At 35.2% G+C, this 20,085-nt stretch overlaps 1 protein-coding gene across 4 annotated transcripts in view; it reads right to left on the reverse strand.

The window, feature by feature from the left end:
* Positions 1–20,085, reverse strand: part of LOC131431153 (protein eva-1) — a 443,272-nt gene that overhangs the window by 322,337 nt on the left and 100,850 nt on the right. For all 4 annotated transcript variants that reach the window (XM_058596696.1, XM_058596693.1, XM_058596694.1 and 1 more), the window contains exon 2: positions 3,197–3,938. In XM_058596696.1, the coding sequence (XP_058452679.1) occupies positions 3,197–3,377 (181 nt within the window). In that variant the 5' untranslated portion in view covers positions 3,378–3,938. The remainder of the gene's footprint in view (positions 1–3,196; positions 3,939–20,085) is intronic.

Raw genomic sequence — 20,085 nt, forward strand, 5'->3', positions numbered from 1 at the left:
TGTAATTCATAAAGACCTAATTTGTCAAATGATCGAAAATTTTATTTGTAATGACTTAATGTTAGAATAGCTTGAATTTTACTGGTTTCGACTGTTAACAACATCATCAAGAAGGTTGCCAAAAAGTACGGTGTGTTATGCGGCCTGAAAAATGATTTAACGACCAGTAGTAACATTCTTTTGTATAAATCAATAATCTCTCCTCACATTGACTTCTGCTCATCGATTCTGTTCCTTGCTAACAACACGCAAATATTGAGACTCCAGCGATTGCAAAATAAGGTCATGCGATTGATTTTGAAATGTAATAGATATACTTCCTCTAATATTCTATTGAACGCATTACAATGGCTTTCAGTGAAACAGAGAGTATATTATTTAACAATGGTGTTCATTTTCAAAATCTTAAATGGAATGCTGCCTCGATATTTGTGTGATCGGATTGAAAGAGGAAGTGACTTGCATAGGTACAATACTAGAAATGCGTCTGATGCGAGAACACCAAGCTTCTTGTCAGCCAGATCGCAGAACTCGTTATTGTACAAAGGGATTAGTTTTTTCAATTCGATGCCAGGACGAATCAAGCGGGCTGCAACATTGAGGGAGTTCAAAAAATTGTGTATTTCACACATAAAATCTATTTTGTAATTAGATCTTTAATGAATTAGTCCAATTTGATTTTTTCTTAAACTGTGTAAAATGACGAAGATTGTATTTATTTTATTTTTGTTTTTTTGTTATGTAAGACGCATTAGGTTGTTATGTTCTGTATGATGATGATGGATTTTTAATAATTTGTTTAGTTAAAAAAAATGAGTTGTCTACAAAAGTATGAGCCTCGCGCGCGCAAAGCGGGTAGAGGCAATCTGAAAATTGAATTTGACTGGAACTGGATATGTTCTCTTTTATTTTTGAGAGCTTTAGCATTCTACGTGTCGAGTGCGAATCTTGACTTTGTAAGATTTGAGGAATTATTTATTGATTATATTTCGGAAATAATAGGGATCGGAAGTGGCTCAGTCGATTAACAGACGTACTTGCGATCCAATGATTCTCGGTTCAAGTCGCGGCAGTTGCTATCAGTTTTTTTTATTTCAATGAATTTCATGTCACGGAGTTTTAGACACAATATTAAATGTTCTTCCACGTAAATTTGAGTGAGCTGCGACGCTCCATTTATGTGCATCTAATAAGATGTAAAATCACAGGATTTTATTAAGTGTGTATTTAATGACAATTAACTATTAAACTGCGACCATTTTGTAAATTTGACGAACGTGGAATTTGAGAGATTCAGTTGAAGATAGTTTTTAATGTCAGAATGCACATCTCGTATATTTAGCTGGATTAAAGATTGTACTTGAAAAAATGCAATACCATTGCATGAAAAAAAGTTCGGAGAAAAACTATAGTTTTAAGTGTACTGTTAACATGAGCCAAATTTCGTTACAATATACCCCGTGGTTATCGAGATAGCTTCCAATTGTGTTTTTCAAAAACTTATAAGTGCGGTCATGTAAAATTCAAACCTGTCCCACAGATGGATCGCGAAACAGTTGGGAATCAGGAACTCGTCCGTCTTTCGTGTGGTAAAATCGTTCATGAAAATCACGACGACCCACCGGCGAGCTGGCTGCGAAAGGAAGGAAGCATCTTCGTGAACGCAAGCAAGGTGAGGGATCACTTCAAACGCAACTCGAACTCTTCGGTTCGAGACGTGGAAGAATCGAAACGTCATGAAAAAGGGTGCTGTGCATAGTCTTTTAGGTGTTAAGAAACGATTGCATAAAACAGTATTGAAAATCGTGTTTCACTTTGCTTCGAAACATCGCTGTATAATCAAGCGCGTAAAACTCCTACTACTGGAATAAGTCGAAAAGTCGCTTACACAAAAATATCGATATCTGCGTTAAAAATGGACGGGTTTTAACAATCTATGGCTTGTTGGATAGCTATTACCGTGCGGAATCTAAGTTTTAGAACATATTCTGTTTTCAAGGTCGAATTTAACAATTTGTGGGTTGAGTCACTTTCACGATCTCATCTCCGGAATCGGAAATGTTTGTTGACATTGGTTGGCGAGAAGCCAGTTTGTTGAAATCTTTTAAGGCATGACGCCGAGCAAAATGAACGGAGAGAAAAAATGCGCTTTGTTGATTATGTCATTTATATCGTTATATATCCGGAACCAGTATTGACAGCCATCTTCGCACTTGATCGATGAATCGGTATCTTCTCCGAGAAAATTAAACAGATAGAAAAATTATTGAAAAGTGCAATTTTTCCCGATCCCATCGAGTGGAGTCGAATGGTATATAAGAGGTCTTCGAGGCTTCTATTATATTCCATATTCGTGTTTTTTCAGTTTTAGGAGACCTAGGAGACCTAGAGTAAGTGACATATCAAAAGCAAATCTAGAATAATAAGCATTTATGCTTCAGTCTCACATAAGACGCCAGACAGTAAAGGTTGTGCGTATCTGAACGAAATGCAAAAACTTGTATTACAGATTTCATCATTTATCGCTCAGTTATAAATTCTTTTTCGCCAAACAATATTTATTTGTGTATTTAATTTATGGTCATTGTAGATAGCTTGATGCCCATGTCGGTGGTCGCATAAGCCAGATGATGTATGTTCGAGTCCAGACTTAGAAAGATTCTTAGCGTCCGCAGTATAGTATTTCTTGTACATTTATGAATCGGCCTATACCCCTGTCGAAACAGAAAGTTAAGCTCTGCATCGGCATGTAGTACCCAGATTTTAGTTAGGATTGTGGGAGAAATTTTTTATTCAAACTTGACAAATTTCAAATGAAAAACTGGCCTCCCTTCTTCGATGCTGTCTGAAATCTATTATTATTTGTTTCTGAAATTGTTGGATTTTCGCTGATCTGACTCATTAATTATAAATTAGGACACAAAAATTGTATCAAATGGGCCGTTGAGATGCGAAACAGATGAAATGCAAATAATGGTTTAAATTGAAGTTCTCATAAACTCGCGTGAGCCTATGGAAATGCGAATCAATTTTACCACTTCATACAAAATACAGTAGAGTTCTAGCAACAGCACATCAATGGTAGAGGCTCGTATGATCATGATAAATATTACAATTGGGAGGCCGAAAATGATGAAATTATATGCTATATCGAGCAAAACGTATTCATGAAGCAATCAATGCTGGATATACTTACCTAGTGGATCCACCCTGAAAATTGGTGTTTCCGGATCCGCTCTCAGCACCAGTGGTGACGACGTAAGCAGCAGGAATATCAGGATCCAATAAAACAAATGATGTTGAATCGATTTGATTTGTATTAATTCCATTACGGTGATTTTCGATTCCACAGCACTGTTTCGACAAATGCCGCACATCAACAATGGCCTCACTTTTCCCTCTTCTTGACGTTGCGATAACTCCAATAATTTGGCTACTTTTTCAACTATTGTTGCATTGTACCGTTGCAAATATGTTTACTCCTGCCATTTAATTATACCGGGCGCGAGTGGAAAGCCGTTGTCAACCTAATTAATTTCACGTGTCGGTGGGAAGCTTCGGTATAACCATAGCACTTTGTCAGTAATGTTGATCCTGACGCTGACGGGAAATTATCTCAGATTCACCCGAGACTTTCACGCGTTTCTGTGGTTGAATTTTATAATGATTAATTATTTCACTTTTTACACCCCGCTTAAAATACTGTGCCGCTCACTTTATTACTATTAAATGAAAAAAAAGTTATCTTCTTTTTTTGTTGGCACCGACCGAATTTTCGCGGCACAACTTTGCCGACCGTTTCGCTCGTAAAAAACAATATGGCTCTATCATTATTGCACGCTGCTCGTTATGGGAATGAATTCATAAAACCATCTCTCGACGGCGACATTTCCGCTAGAATAAACACCTACGGGAAAAAAATCGACGGTTGAAGTTTGCTGCAACGAGAACAACAAAAGAAAAAGGATATTATTACTATTTGCGTTCGTGAAACTTCTACGTGAAGTCTGTTCGTCTTCTTCGAAGGAGAAGTTGGCGATGTCTCCTTCTGAAGAATGCTATCAACGAGTGTTGTGCTTTCGTTAAGCGCTCAAGTTATTCGCGCTTGCCTGGTTTTTCAAGTTCGTATTTGTTTGGCAAACATGAGCTACATAAAAAAAAAATTGAACGTGATGCAAATTAACTTGAACGAATGAAAATTAAACAAAAGTTTTATTTACAGCTCGTTATAATTACAAGTTCATGTTTGTATTGTAATGCGGGGTGACCATGATTATTTCGGCATTCTCACGAAAACCGATTTTTTTCAATAGGACTACATAAACAATCTTTTAAATGATGATTTTTTTTAAAACGATATTTCGAATATAAACCTACTCAGATATTTCGGATATAAACCTACTTCATACGATATATGATGCTGTAAGAATTCTAGGAATTCTCTGCGTCTCGAACTTCGACAGTCGGCCAAGACTTTGAATGCGAAAACCGCATAAAACATTTGTTTTGGAAGAACCGACTAGGTTCTCGTCCGGTTTTTGCAATCAAAGTATTTTTTGTCCGGTTCTTAAAAAAAATACGTTTTCAAACCATTTTTGCATTGAAAAATCGGAGTTCGGTTTTTGCGACCGCCGACTTTGACATTCGTGTCCGGAAGTGACAATCATTTGATCTTCAAACTTGATAAATGATTCAATAGTAGCCTTCAAACGAAGCCTAATCATGCCATTGTTGCCATCTGCGAGAAAATTGAGCGGAAATACTTCAAAACACAAAGTGAAATTTTGTAATTCCGGAACCGTTAGTGAGATCTGGACGAAACTCAGGAATTCTGTATAATGTATAATGTATTCACATCTTTTCTAAAAAATGCAACTATTGAATTTAATTTTTTTTTCTATCACTGCCCTGTAATTCCGGTACGGGTAGTCAGATCGATACTAAATTTTCAAAACTTCAATGGGGCAAGAATGCCCAAGTTTGTTAAAATCGGTTCTGTCACCTAGGAGAAAAGTGAGTGCAAGTTTTTGTCACTTACACGCACACTGTCAGAAATTTTAGCGATCTCGATTGATTGATTCAAAAGCTATGGGAACAATCTAAATGTGTGGAAAATGGGTGCCACATGAATTGAATGAAAGGCAGGTGGAAAACCGAAAAAAAATCTAATGGATAAAATAAAGAGGAAATAAATTTAGACAGGGTTACGATACCTCCATTCATCACATCGCCAGTAGTTTTCTCATTTGTCTCTGTTCGATAAATTGACTTTGATAGTAAAAAGTTTTGCATCGCTATAGTAGAAGTAGTGAACGATTTTCGATCTATTTTCATTTGCTCAAAAGAACCACATACTAGAGAAATGTATCAGAATAAAATTCAGGGATTTTGGTGATATTTTAATACCTTTCATTTAAATTTAAATTTGTGAAAATCTGTTCAGTCATCTCTAAGCGAAGTTAGAATTCAAATTTTCTTTTTTTTGCACAAATCACCCTGTAACTCCGGAACCGAAAGTTTACTTCAAATTAAATTCAAGAACATTTGTATTGCACAACAAGAACTTTCATTTGAAAGTTTGTGAAAATCGGTATAATTTTTGCACATATCACAATGTAATTCCGGAGCGGAATACATTTATCGGTAAACCGTTCCGTACCGAAACCGATATTTTTTCCAACTCTGGTGATAAGGAGTGCTGAAGGAGCACCTTGTTGCTCAGGCAGGATGCTGCAATTAAAGAGACAAAATTCATCTTCGATATTGGAAAGTTCAATGGTTATCCAGAGCAATCAATTCAAACAATCTTCGATAAAAAATTAAGATAATTGAAAAAACAATCACTCACGACATTGACCAAACCAACAGAAAATTTAAAGAAAATTCCAGCAGATTTCAACCTAGATACTGCACATTTGCTCAAATTCAAACTGAAAAAGTTTGGTTTGGATTTGGTTTTCAGTATTAAAAACTATCAATTGAAATCTGTATAGGATCGACAAAAGATCTTACAGAAAATTTAAGAAAATCCATAATATATCAAATCTCATAGCGAGAAAAACTACATTTGACAGACGAAAAGGACTTTGGAAACTCGGTTTAGAGAGCACATATGAGAAACAGCGAAATCTATTCGCAGTTAGTAACACTCTCTCAGACATGTAGACATTATCACAAATACCCACTTACCATACTTTGCTTCTCCAAAATTGGTATCCTTCAAAATAGTGTTGTTTTTGCCATTTTCACAAAATCAAATTTCCGAATAAAAATACTGGAAAAAATTCCTATCGAGTCCAAAACTGATAATTGATTTTAAAAATTTTAAATTTTAGGGAAGACCGAGGCTAAGCCGGACACTTTTAGGAAATTGTAAAAAAGCTTCCATTACAATTGAATTTTTACCCAAGTTGCCTATATCGGTGTCTAATTTCAAATGGATTGTCTTTTAGTGTTAACCTAGCGTGAGATATAATGTTGCTCGCTGGGAATATAGGTATTGTCTCGAAACTTCACGCTCTGCAATACTAAATAATTGATGTTGAGACCGACTTTAGAGTTTCTATTGAAGACTTTTTGATTGTTTCGCTACATATAATGAATGTTTTGATTTAATTTAATCTAGTTTTGATAAGCGATAAGAAGTAAAATTAAAGTGATCTATACTTATCACTCAATATTTAGGTATGTTTCATAAATCCGTTAAGAATTTCAAGTCGAAGATTACGTGTCCGATTGAGCCCCACTTTTTTGTTCGGCTTAGTCCGGCACAGACAGTTCATTTTCGAGAGACAACAATAATTTGATTTTCCATGTAATCGAAAGCATTTATTAATCACTAGATTCAGCACAAAATGAACATTTGAAAGCACTAACCAGACAGTCATTACAATGCACAGAAATCGAATATACCCAAAAAATTAGAAAATTTAAAGATAAATTCATTAAAAAACGTACAACCTTAGACGAGAATAAGATTGACGCCCAGCTGAATTTATTCAGTGTCATCCAGCTAGCTGACGTCTGTCTGTCACATGAAAGCGCGTTTACAAAGTCAATCCATGGATGGAAATAATTGTTGGTTTGGAAGATATTCAAGCTGTCCGGTTCAACCTCATGTCCGGACTAGCCCCGGTCTCCCCTCCAAATAAATTCTTTTTATGTTTTTGATATAATTTGGACCCAAGGTAGGTGATCATGTTCATGGCTACAACCCGCTCATACATCGCAAGGTGAGAATTTTTAAGGAAAAGAAGTTTTTCTAACAGAAAATACTTCTTGTAAAAACTGAATTTTTTATCCTATGTTTTTTTATCGAAAATTCGATATCATAATGGAACAAAATTTCATTCAATTTCAGATCAATTTTGGAAAAACAAAGTATGCAAAGTGGCTTTTTGTGACAAAGTCTTCATGTCCAGAAAGTTTCATTCAAATTTGAGAGGGTGCTACCAACATTTGTTCGAGTTGGCTTCGATTGTAAAGGTTTTAGCCAGAAGGTCATTTGCCTCTTCGGGCCAGAAAAAACATTCTGACCCTATGTGTGGGGTTGGGAATCAAACTCAGGTGGGCTCTACGTGAAAGACAGCCACTTATTTTTCACGCTACACCCGTTCCCTTGGCGTGAAATTCGTTATGGATCAATTTTTACTTAATCGGTTAGTACATTTTTGACAGATAAACCATAAAAATCATTTTTGACTATGTGTGTCTGAAGACGAAGTTATACTACTCACTCCAAGAATAGATTGGAAAATGTTTCCAACATGTTCTGTGATTACGGAAAGTCTACGTATGCTGGCAATGGTGAGAGGGGGGATGGGTGTTGTATTTAAAAATGTAACCGAATTCCTAAAAGGGGGAATGTGAGGGTTGAATAGTTCCAAAATTAGTGTTTGTAAAAGAGATTGTCTCAAGCATATTTGTATGCACGAGAGTTTCGGTGCTAGGATAAGGACTAGCTTATAAGTATATTTCAATTAGTGCAGTAGCAAAGGTGTGCGATTTCACAATTATTGAAGGATAGTGGTTGTCAATAATCGGATGAATTTTGTGAATTTACTTCTTCTGAGGTTAAGTATGTTTGACTCAGATTTAAGTCATTTTTATAAAATTCATTCAATTAACAAGGTACGTTAGAAACAGATTCATGTGTGAATTTACGTCACCTCTCCTTGTGTTTTTATGGATATACACTCTTAGAAAACATTAAATGACACTTGACGTAAATCCTACCATGCCGTATATTCTTAGGCGGTGACAGATCATTACATATTTTAACCAATAAAATACAATATAGCATTAGTTTCGATGAAAAAATTACATCAATAAGCTGTAAAGTCAATGACAAAATTCATTTTCAAAAGCTTTTAGTTGTGAAATGAAGGGTACTGTGACGCTCTTTTATGTGCATCTAATGAGAGGTAAATTTACATTTTTTTAAATAACTATTTATTGGAATTAAATTATTAAGATTTAAATTGGGTGTTCAGCCACAAGTGGTGACTTTTCAGCCCTATTTTATATGATTTGGTTGTTACCATGAGGTCATTTGCTTCCGCAATTCTGAGATTTTTGTGTAGGGAAAATTCTAAACCTACTTGTATTGTGTAATGGGGAAAAGGAAGTTATATACTAACTTACTAACTAATACAGAGAGCGAATCGATTCAATTGAAGATTGCATCGATTTTTGTCGGAATTTGCTTATAATATTATGTGACATTACATCTAATGGTTCTATATTTGTGAGTCTGTGTAACTCATTTGTACTAAACCAGGGAGGACGCTTCAGAATCATTTTCAGAATTTTATTCTGAATCCTTTGAACCGTTTTCTTCCTGGTGGAATAACAACTTGTCCAAATTGGTACTGCATAAAGCATGGCTGGTCTGAAAATTTGTTTATAAATTAACAATTTGTTTTTTAGACAGAGCTCAGAATTTCTGTTTATAAGAGGATATAAACATTTAATATATTTATTACACTTTGCCTGGATTCCTTTAATGTGATCCTTGAAAGTTTTTTGTCATACGTATTTAGCTTGATCAGACCATGTCAATTCCAAGCCATTAAATTTGAGAATGTGATTATTGTTTGGTTTAAGAAAAGAAGCTCTTGGCTTATGAGGAAAGATAATAAATTGCGTTTTTGCTGCATTTGGATTAATTTTCCATTTTGACAGATAATCACTGAAAATATTTAAACTTCTTTGTAGGCGACTGCAGATCACTCTTAGATTTCTACCTGTGGCTAACAGACTCGTGTCGTCACAGAATAGCGATTTCTGACAACCACCGGGTAGATTTGGAAGATCAGAAGTGAAAATATTATACAAGATTGGAGCTACGCTCGAACCCTGCGGAACACCTGCTCGTACGGGTATCAATTCAGATTTACAATTCTGATAGCTAGCCTGAAGAGTACGATCAATTGAATAATTTTGAATCATTTTGATCAAATAAATAGGAAACTGGAAACCAGACATTTTTGCTATTAAACCTTTGTGCCAAACACTGTCGAATGCTTTTTCTATGTCTAGAAGAGCAACTCCAGTGGATAACCCAGAAGATTTATTTACTTTTATCATGTTCGTAACTCTTACAAGTTGATAAGTAGTTGAATGTTCAGGACGAAATCCAAACTGCTCTGGTAAAAAAATTGAATTCTCATTTATATGAGACATCATTCTCAACAAGATAATTTTTTCAAAAAGTTTACTGATAGATGAAAGTAAGCTAATTGGTCGATAACTTGATGTTTCTGCTGGGTTTTTATTAGGTTTGAGGATAGGATTTTCTTTATCGTTTTTCCATCTTTTTGGGAAGTAAGCTAATGAAAAACACTTGTTGAAAATTTTAACCAGGAGTCTCAAGGCAACATAGGGAAGATTTTTAATAAGAATATTAAAAATTTTATCATTACCAGGAAGCTTCATGTTTTTAAGTTTCCTAATAATTGATTTAATTTCATCAAAATTCGTCTCAATACTGTCAGCTTGTGATAGAGTAGAAATATGCTCATATTTCAGTGAGACTTCATTTTCAATAGGACTCACAACGTTGAAATTAAAATTGTGTACACTCTTAAACTGCTGAGCAAATTTTTGAGCTTTTTCGCCATTTGTAAGAAGTATTTGATTTCCTTCCTTGAGAGCAGGAATTGGTTTCTGAGGTTTTTTAAGAACCTTAGAAAGTTTCCAGAAAGGTTTAGAATATGGTTTAATTTGTTCAACTTCATTAGCGAAATTTTCATTTCGCAAAAGAGTAAATCTATGTTTAATTTCTTTTTGTAAATCCTTAACTATGTTTTTCATAGCAGGATCACGAGAACGTTGATATTGTCGTCGACGAACATTCTTCAACCGAATGTGCAGTTGAAGATTGTCATCGATGATAGGAGAATTTAATTTAGTTTGAGCTTTGGGAACTGAAAGATTTCTAGTTTCGATAATGCAATGATTCAAATTATCAATTGCTGTGTCGATGTCCACAAAATTTTCTAAACTAGTTTCATGATCCACATGATTTTCAATTTGAGATCTGTAATCCAACCAATTAGCTCTATGATAGTTGAATACAGAACTAATTGGATTAATTAAAGCTTCGTTGGAAAGTCTGAATGTTACAGGAAGATGATCTGAGTTAAAGTCAGTATGTGTAATCGGCTCACTACGAATGTGACTTTGATCCGTTAGAACCAGATCAATTGTAGACGGGTTTTACATGGAAGAGAAACAAGTCGGATCACTGGGATGAAGAACTGTGAAGTAACCAGCTGAGAGTTGATTATGAAGTATTTTACCATTACTGTTATTTTGTCCAGTGGAATATGCTTAGCATTTAAGTCCCCTATTACGAAAAATTTCGGTCGATATCTTGTGAGTTTTTGCAAATCGCCTTTAAAGAAATTTAATTGTTCGCCGGTGCATTGGAATGGCAAATATGTTCCAGCGATGAAATAAATTCCATGAATGGTTTCAACTTCGATTCCCAAGCTAAGCTAAGGTAAAATTCGATGTTTAATTTGCCGTTAGACAAAAATGGGAACTCCACCACCCATTCCAGTAAACCTGTCAAATCGATGAACCACATAATATGGATTACTTTTCAATTTGACATTTGGTTTAAGGAAAGTTTCTATCACAATGGCAATATGGATTTTGTGAACTTTGAGAAAATTATAAAATTCATCTTCACTCGATTTCAAAGATCGAGCATTCCAATTTAAAATATTATTATTATTATTATATCGTTTATTTATACCCGGTTTTAAACTAGTTACGGTCGTTCACCGGGTAATTTAAAATATTCAAATAATTAGTTAACATCACTGTTAAATTTTAAATTCATTATAATATTATTTGCAAATTGTCATCCGATTTGAAATGCTTCAAAAAGTGATGAAGTCGAATTCATTCGGATGATCATTTGGAAAAGTTGATCTTGTAGGTAGATCATTTTATTTTCAGTTATATCGCCTAAATCAGCTTCATTTAAAGAAGCGAATGGCATTGAAGGAATATTTGTAGGTAGACTGCCATTAGAAGAAGATGATATGGCCGATCTACCTTTTAATAAATTGTGTTCGTTAGAAGATGAATTGCAAGGCGGTCTTGTGTTTTGATTATTTACATTAGAAGAATTAAGTGGTAGATTTCTACCTGTTATACTAGCATAACTGAAATTAGAAGAAGATGATGACGAGGTCGATCTACCTGTCAACAAATTGTTTTCGTTAGAAGAGGAATTGGCAGGCGTACCTGTTTTTTGTTTTGAATTCGAAGAAATAAGTGCCTTAGACGAATTAGGCGTGGCATTTGTAACGGTTTTTTGATTTTCAGGTATGTTCTGTAAATTTAAGGTCGTTGATTTGACTTGTTGTCTAAGCGAACGAGCGTTTAAAATTTTTTTCCCTGACAGGACATTTCAAATAATTTTACTTATGATTTCCATCGCAATTTGAACATGAAAATTTATCAGTGGTTTCATTCCTTGGACAAACGTCTTTCGAATGCGATTTACCACAATCCAAACACCGTATATCCATATGACAATTTTTGGTTCCATGGTCGAAGCCTTGGCAACGACGACATTGCGTTAAGTTTACAATATGATTATGCCGTTTATAATGTTCCCAATGAATTTTAATGTGGGAAATGAAACGTACTTTTTCTAAAGTTTTCAAATTGTTTACATCACTTCGATTGAAGTGTATTAGGTAAAGTTCATGGGAAATTCCAGAGCGTGGTTTGGAAGTACCATTCGCTTTTTTTTCATAAGTATTACTTGGGAAGGGGCAAAACTAAGCAATTCTTTTAGTTCATTTTCAATTTCATCGGTACTTTGATCATTTGATAAGCTTTTCAAGACAGCCTTGAAGGGTTTGTCTGATTTTATATCATATGAATAAAATTTATGAAGTTTCTCGGACAAATATCGAATAAGACATTCGTAATCTTCCAATCCATCAACCAAGACTCGACCTTCTTCGTCCGATTTGAAATGAGACTTTCACATCCGGGAGAAAAGTAGAAAGCTCAGTACGGAATGCTTTGAAGTCGGAAATCATCACCGTCACTGGTGGCATAGATTGAAGTTTCTTCCCAGAACGACAAGCGTCCATTTTGGGAATTTTTGAAGAATTTTCTTCTATGTCGCTACAATCGGATTCAGGAAGAATCTCATAAATATTGTTAGACGGCATAGGATCAGCGGATGGGAAATCCGTCCGTTGTCTTTTATTTTTACATTCAGATTCTATAAGATCGTGAATGTTATTAGAGAAATTAATTAGAGAATATTATTTATTAGAAAAATGTTCAATAACGGATTGTGATTTATTCCGTATTGAATTATTTTTAGCCTTAGGCTTGTTGCCTTTCCGGTTGGACGCAGGCATTTTTGAAATGAATGGAATTTTGAATTTTGAAGTTCGAAGAATAGTTATTTGAAAAGCTAGCCTTAAAAAGGGTTGATTAGTTTCTTAGTCACTCTAATATCACTCTTTGTTTCACTTAGTCACTCTAATATCACTCTTTGTATAGCCTTGAGAAAGGCTGACTAACAGTCTAGTGATTCAGGTAGCCTTGAAAAAGACTGAAGCCTTGAATCAATGAGACTCTAGGTAGCCAGAAAAAATGCGGTGCGGTGCGAACGACTGTTCAACACCGACTGAGGTAAATTTACATGATTTTATCTAAGTATGTATATGTAATCAAATCGACGGTTATTTACAGCGCATATGCTACGGCCTACTGTTTGAACGAATATCACAGACGTAATTCAGAGAAGAATTTTAATCGTTAAAGCTAAAATTTCCACTTGTCAATAATAGTACTACCATCAGTACAGCAATGGAGGCTGTAAAGCCGATTGACATCCTTTTAGCGTTATTTCGAATCACGAACCAACTCAGAACGAACCTGGTCGTCAGAGTAGAGATTAATCACTCATCAAGAGTGAGTAAAAAGCTTAAAATATTCACAAATTTGAAAGGCGCTTTTTATCCAAATGTACTCATTCGAGCATAAAAATTGAAATAAAAAACAACGATGTTTTCCGGCTTGGATTGAGCTGCTTAACAGCTACAGGGTAACTGTATCTATATTCGTCTCAGTTACTCGAAGGAAATGTTTCGGTAACTATCAAAACGGGATTCGTTTATTATGGGATGAGTAACCAAGGAAATAGTGTGGTACCTCGTAAAACATAAGGAAATGGTTATAAACAATTCAGCGAAATATTTGAAATGTTTCACGAAAACTTTTCATCAGCAATTTAATTCGAAAATTTTGCTTTTCACAAGAAACGTTTTTAATGCAACGTGACTGGTAATCGACTCGATTGATTTTATTTAAAAATTGTAAAGGAGAAGTGCGTTATATTGAATATTATGTAAATGAACCACTAATAATTTCCAATTTGTTTGAATTTCGAAAGCTAATTTCGCTTGCAATCCACGGAACAAAAATTAACATAATTATTTTGTCAACAGACAAACAAACGAAACAAACTGAACGCAGCGAGTTTTACGAACTCGCTTACACCTCCACTTTATCGTATCCGTAGCCATGTTGAGTGCCCGCGCCGCATATGCCACTGAGTCCTGCAGAGGGTTATGAAAAATTGATAAACAGTCTAGTGGAAAATGAAAATCATCATAACCAAAGGCCTCCTGACTTCCTGCGTACTTTGTACCGGACCGGGATGTCACCTGTAAAGTGAGCTCGTCAAACCACAAGTGCCAGCATTGGTGTACAAAGCGAGTTTCGCGCGGCAGCGGCAAATTAAACTGCAACTAGGAATTATAAGAACATAATTAAATCATAATTGGTTGAACCATGCTAACCGAGTCGGAAAAAGCGAAATTCACCATTACCTCCTAGAACGGCAATAGCCTGTTTGCACCAGGACTGCTAACAAACCGTGACTAACAGTATAATCGAATGCAAAAGTCGTAGAAATGGTTTAAACACATCGAGTCTACATTACATCGGGGTAGCCGAGAATGTGTTGCACAGTCATTGGAGTTGTAGATCTTTGTGCGGCTTCAAATAATGAAAACCGTACTCTAATTGGAGCCTAAGAGCAGCTTCCGAGAAAGCTTTATTCTGATATTGAATGTAAAATTGTATGCCAGACTTATTAAGATTTTGAAAACAATTCACTTGTTTCGCTAATTTTTAAAGATCCTTTGATATGCAGTACTACATAGAGTCTGTCTGGGTGATAAATTAATGCATGTTTCGAAAACTCTCTAACAAACCGCTCTTATACACAATTCATCTACGTGACCTAATCGAAGCGACAGCGATAGCGATTTAGAGATTTTCCCAGTATTTTTTTTTCCTACCATATGCGATTCTCCAAATGACGTCCCAGTAGACTAATTTATTATAAATCCCCGTTCTCTGAAAAAGCGCACCGTTCACATCCGAAGGCGAATAGCAATAAAATTAGGGCCTTGATGGAACAAGCAAAATCATCAAAGCGGCTTCTTATACCGCACAGAGAAGAAAATAATATCCAAAAATCGGTCAAAAGCATGAAACAAATAAAAAAGAGTGTTAACAATTTTATTTATCAAATTAGAAAATTACTACAAAATGCAACATTGCAGATATGACAAAATGGTTATGGAAATTATTAAAAAACTATAATAGTTTAAGAATAGTTTTATTCTACAGATTTCTAAAGATTGGAACTGAATTGAATGAATTTCTTCACGATAAAAAAGATTCACATAAACGAATTCCAGATTGTAGAAAAGATCTCTTTGCTTTGTGTTTGTTTTGGTTAGATAATACTATTTTTGGAATTTACCATTGTACCTTCAAAGTTTTTTTCTCAACCCGTGGAATGGAAGTTCAAGTTGCCAAATATGTTTTTTCACTTCTGAAGAACTCATCCATAGGATCTCAGAATTGGAATGAGTAAAAACTATCTTTTCATTCTTCAAATTTTCATTGTCAGTACAGTTGATTTCTAATAAAAACGCTAATACCAGTAAAAACATTTTAGCCTCGATTCGGCTTCACTTACTCCCGTGTGCACCGGATGGAAACTCTCCGTACGATGGGTGATCCCATATAAAGTGTCAGGACGCTGTTTCAATGTAATACGAAGTTTATTGCGTACTGAGAATTCGAGACAAACTGTTCGCAACTTTATGGGGAATGTTTATGGTATTATTAAGACGCGCTCTTCATATCAAAAGATTTATATGCGTACACACAGCGTTATCGTTTACATTTCATTGTTTTGCGAGTGGTGAAATTTGTTTGTTGTGAAATTCGCACCAAATATATTCGCTATTTGCATAAAGTATTATGGAACATAAGTAACACCCCATAAATGTATTTTGCATGAACAGAAATATCGATATTTTCAATGTTTTTGGGTCCAATAAATAGGTTCAATATAGTTCTAATTCTTTTCTTGTACTGGAAAGCTTCTTATGCAATTTCATTCTATGATCAACTACACCAGAAAAATTTATATAGAGTAACGGCTCCCTATTTCATCTGAGCTCCTATTTCCATCTCATCCCTTCACCTCATTACTTTGATCATGAATAATATTTTCGGCCGAATTAGCCGATTTTTTAAATAAACAATTTTTTGAAGTGGAACTCGTTGTCACTTTTTTTCTAGGAGGAAGAGCTTCCATTTCCCTCCTGCGAGGGTTGAGGGGCACTTTGTTCGTGGCTCGTCTCGTCCTACATTGCCACATCGGTGGTTTTGTTGTTGATTTCCGTCTTCTTTTCGTTTTCCTTGTTGTTCGCAGTCTTGAGCTCGTTGATAGTTGCTGTAGGAGCGCCTTGTTGTACATTGGTTGCAGTTGTTGATTGGTTTGATGGTGAAACAGGAGTACTACGCTCACTAATTTTCGTTGTTGAACGGTTGACCTTGTCTTTGGTTGGAGTTGTTCTTTTCCCAGTTTCAATGCAAGGTTTACCGTAGTGTGCAGGTTGTTCACAAAACTGACATGTAACCAGCTGATTTTCATAGGTAATCAGCGTTTTACACGGATGTGTCCCACCTTGACCACAAATGATGTATGATGGAATTGCCTTACGTAGTTGCATACGTACCACTCGCACGCCATTCCGGATGTCGGGGAAAAATTCCGCCATACTTCTCTTTCGATGGGAAGAACTTCACCGTACTGCGACATGATTTCCCGAACGCACTGATCGCTGGTCTGCGGGGGAAGGTCATGCACGCGTACTTGTATGGCATTGTCCACCATGTGCACAGGAATTTTTTATTTAATGTTGTCACAATCAACGCTGTGCACCTCGTTGTTAACCGGAGCGAATGCAATTGCATCGCTTTCACGTTTAAACATAATGTACACACAGTTAGACGCCTTGTTGAATTGAATCTCAGTTACATTATTAGCGTCTAGATGCATTCGTTCTTTAAGTAAGATTTCAATTTCATTTGCTGCTGGTCTAACTTTGCAACGCTTGAAATCTGTACAAATTGAATTTGGTCTTGTTGGCCAAGTTTCAGGCTTTGTTAAATCGTATTTGACCATTCCGTGTAGTGTTAAATACTATTTAAATAACCATTGTGGCAAATCTAGTAGCACTGGTTTCATTCCGCTATACGTCAACATAACTCTGTGAAGTGTGTGTGTTTCATCGGCTGTGCACAGAGAAGTCAGATATTTTCATAGAAAATATGTATTACTTTGCATAGAAAATCTATATCTGCTCTATCTGTTTTCACTAATGAAATGGTGTTAATCATAATCAACTATCTGCATAAAAGATTTCCACTTTAATATGTGATTTGTCCGTTCATTAATAAATTTTTTAAGAATCATTGCAATCAAACACTAATAGATACTCAGAGAGAAAAGTCTAATTTTTTACTTCTCACTTTTTATGAACCTGTACAAATTTAATACATATTGGTATTTAATGAAAAAAATGTATAGAAAATCTGTATAAAATCTTTAATCTGATTTAAATCAGTATGCGAACGCAAAAATCTATACAATACAGATAAATCTATACAAAAGGCATCTCTGACTCTGCATTTTGTTTTAAGAAAGGCTAATGCCTAAATAGTAAGAAATCCGTTTTTGGTTTTATTTAAAGTTCACCAAATTAACTTTGCAATAAAATAGCGAAAGGTAACGGAAACGACCGAAAATTTTTGAAACGTTAAAATGATTTCAAACTGGTTCTAAAAATATCGTGTGTTGTCTCATAGTTGACATTAGGCCGTTTTTAAGAAGAATTCTGACATTTTGAACCTAAGAGTGTATTGTGTAGAGAAGCTTGTTACGGTCGAAACTCAGCTTAAAACGAGCGAAGAGTGAGCGAGTATGAGGAGAGAAATCAACCTCGGTATTTTCCAAGATTGACTAAGTCGGTCGATTGGCGGACCACAAAATATACGTTTGCTTCCGATTCGTTTGCTAGTTGTATTTGAACTGAGCTCTACTCTACTGATTGTTACATAATTTCCCGTATAACATTGATTAAGTCATGTATATATTTTAACGAAAGAACGCCAATGAAAGGAACAGTGGAAACTGAAACTACGCAAGGTTTGTACAATGAAGTCTTTTTTTATGCGAATTTACGTACCGCATAAAAAAACCGCATAAAAAAAAACCGCATAACTCTGAAAATTCGCATTAAAAAAAACCGCATAACTCTGAAAATTCGCATAAAAAAAAACCGCATAACTCTGAAACTTCGCATAAAAAAAGACCGCAGAAGGGCAAACCGCATAACTCTAAAAATTCGCATAAAAAAAACCGCATAACTCTGAAACTTCGCATAAAAAAAAACCGCATAACTCTGAAAATTCGCATAAAAAAAGTCGCGTAAAAAAAACCGCATAAAAAAAGACCGCATAAAAAAAGACCTCAGTGTATAAACTTGTTTTGCGAAACTAAATTACTCTAACCAGCAACAGAGTGTAATAGTAGAATATTTTGTTTTGATTTGCTGTCGCCATTACTAATTTATAGGATGAATAAAGGACCAACGATAGGATGAATAAAAATCCCATGAGATGGAATCAGGAGCAGAGTAGTGAACACATCATAAGGGGCTGTCCATAAAAGACGTCACGCTTTTTTTGGACATTTTTGACTCCCCATCCCCCCCTTTGACACAAATTGTCACAACAACAAAGACCCCCCATCCCCCCTATGTCACATGTCACGAATTCAAAATAAATAAAATTCATCTCAATACATACTCAATATGTATAACAAACCATACAAATATGAGGGAAAAATCGATTTATTACATGCTGGTATGAGATTAAAAAGTATCACTAAAACTACAAAGCCATCGAAATTATTGTATTAGTATTAATTATATAATTTGATAAAAGTATTTGATTGGTATTGATGAAACATTTAAATCATCTGTTTTATTCCTCCTAGGGGTACACAGATATATTATTTCTTTAGCTAAGAAATAATACTTCCTTAGTGTAGCATACAGGGCTGAGAAAATAAAGATCAAAACCTCATCAAATCGAGATCACTGCCAAAGAAGATCATTTGTGATCTTACCCAATAAAGATCACTTCTGATCTGATCTTTTCAAGATCAGTTGACCAGTGATCTTTAAATCACATCGATCAAAATCGGTACACATCTTCCGTCACACAAAATCGGTAGTGATTTTGAGCTAAAATGATTCTTGATTCATGTAAGTTCAATCATTGGATGATTCGATCATCTTTGATCTTGGTGGAGGAAAACCACATCTGCTTACTACCTATCATTAGATATCCGAAAGTTAAAAAATTCATAAATCCAAGCGATTAGTGCACTCAAACTCATATGTACTGACTAAAATTGTCAGTGCAAAACTTAAGTTAAACCGTTTGAAGGCATCTTTTTTTTACTCATATTAAGCAAATTTATTAATTTTGCTAATTTACTCGCCCCTCCGTGCACTTTTGTTGATCACAACAGAAATGATTTCCTGCATTATTCATTTCCGAATTTACAAGAAGAAGCTTTTACTTCAACAAATACACTTTTTCCTATAGAATGTTTATTGTGAAGATTTTTTCAGGAAATAGGGCAAAGCAGTATTATAACTAGGCATTTCAAAAATGCTATCATTGAAAATATTGGACGTCACATTCCAACAACCCTCCCCCCTCCCCCCTGTCACAAAAGGTCACGTTTTGTGAAACACCCCCCTCCCCCTTGCGGCGTGACGTCTTTTATGGACAGTCCCTAAGTGTTTTTAGCTGTTTCATGAATTTTGGAAATCAATTGGTTGTCAATTTTGGTTCTGAAGATATAATAGTATAAGTGACAAAACCGACTAACCGATTATTTTTCATCGGCTGAATTTTCTCGAAGATGACTTAACGAATTTCGATCAACTTTGGCTTATTTGAAAGTAAACGAAGTCAATCAAATTTGGACGGGTTATTGCGAACAATTCCGTTCGAGAATTGTAATCTTATATGTGACGTAACCGACAAATTCCAGTCATTTTCTATGCACCAAAATATCTCGGAGATGAAAGAATCGGTTTTTAAAGACTTAGACTTGATATGTTTACGTTTCGTCTTTGACTCATCAGTGCA

The sequence above is a fragment of the Malaya genurostris genome, chromosome 2 (assembly GCF_030247185.1).
Source record: "Malaya genurostris strain Urasoe2022 chromosome 2, Malgen_1.1, whole genome shotgun sequence".
NCBI lineage: Eukaryota > Metazoa > Arthropoda > Insecta > Diptera > Culicidae > Malaya > Malaya genurostris.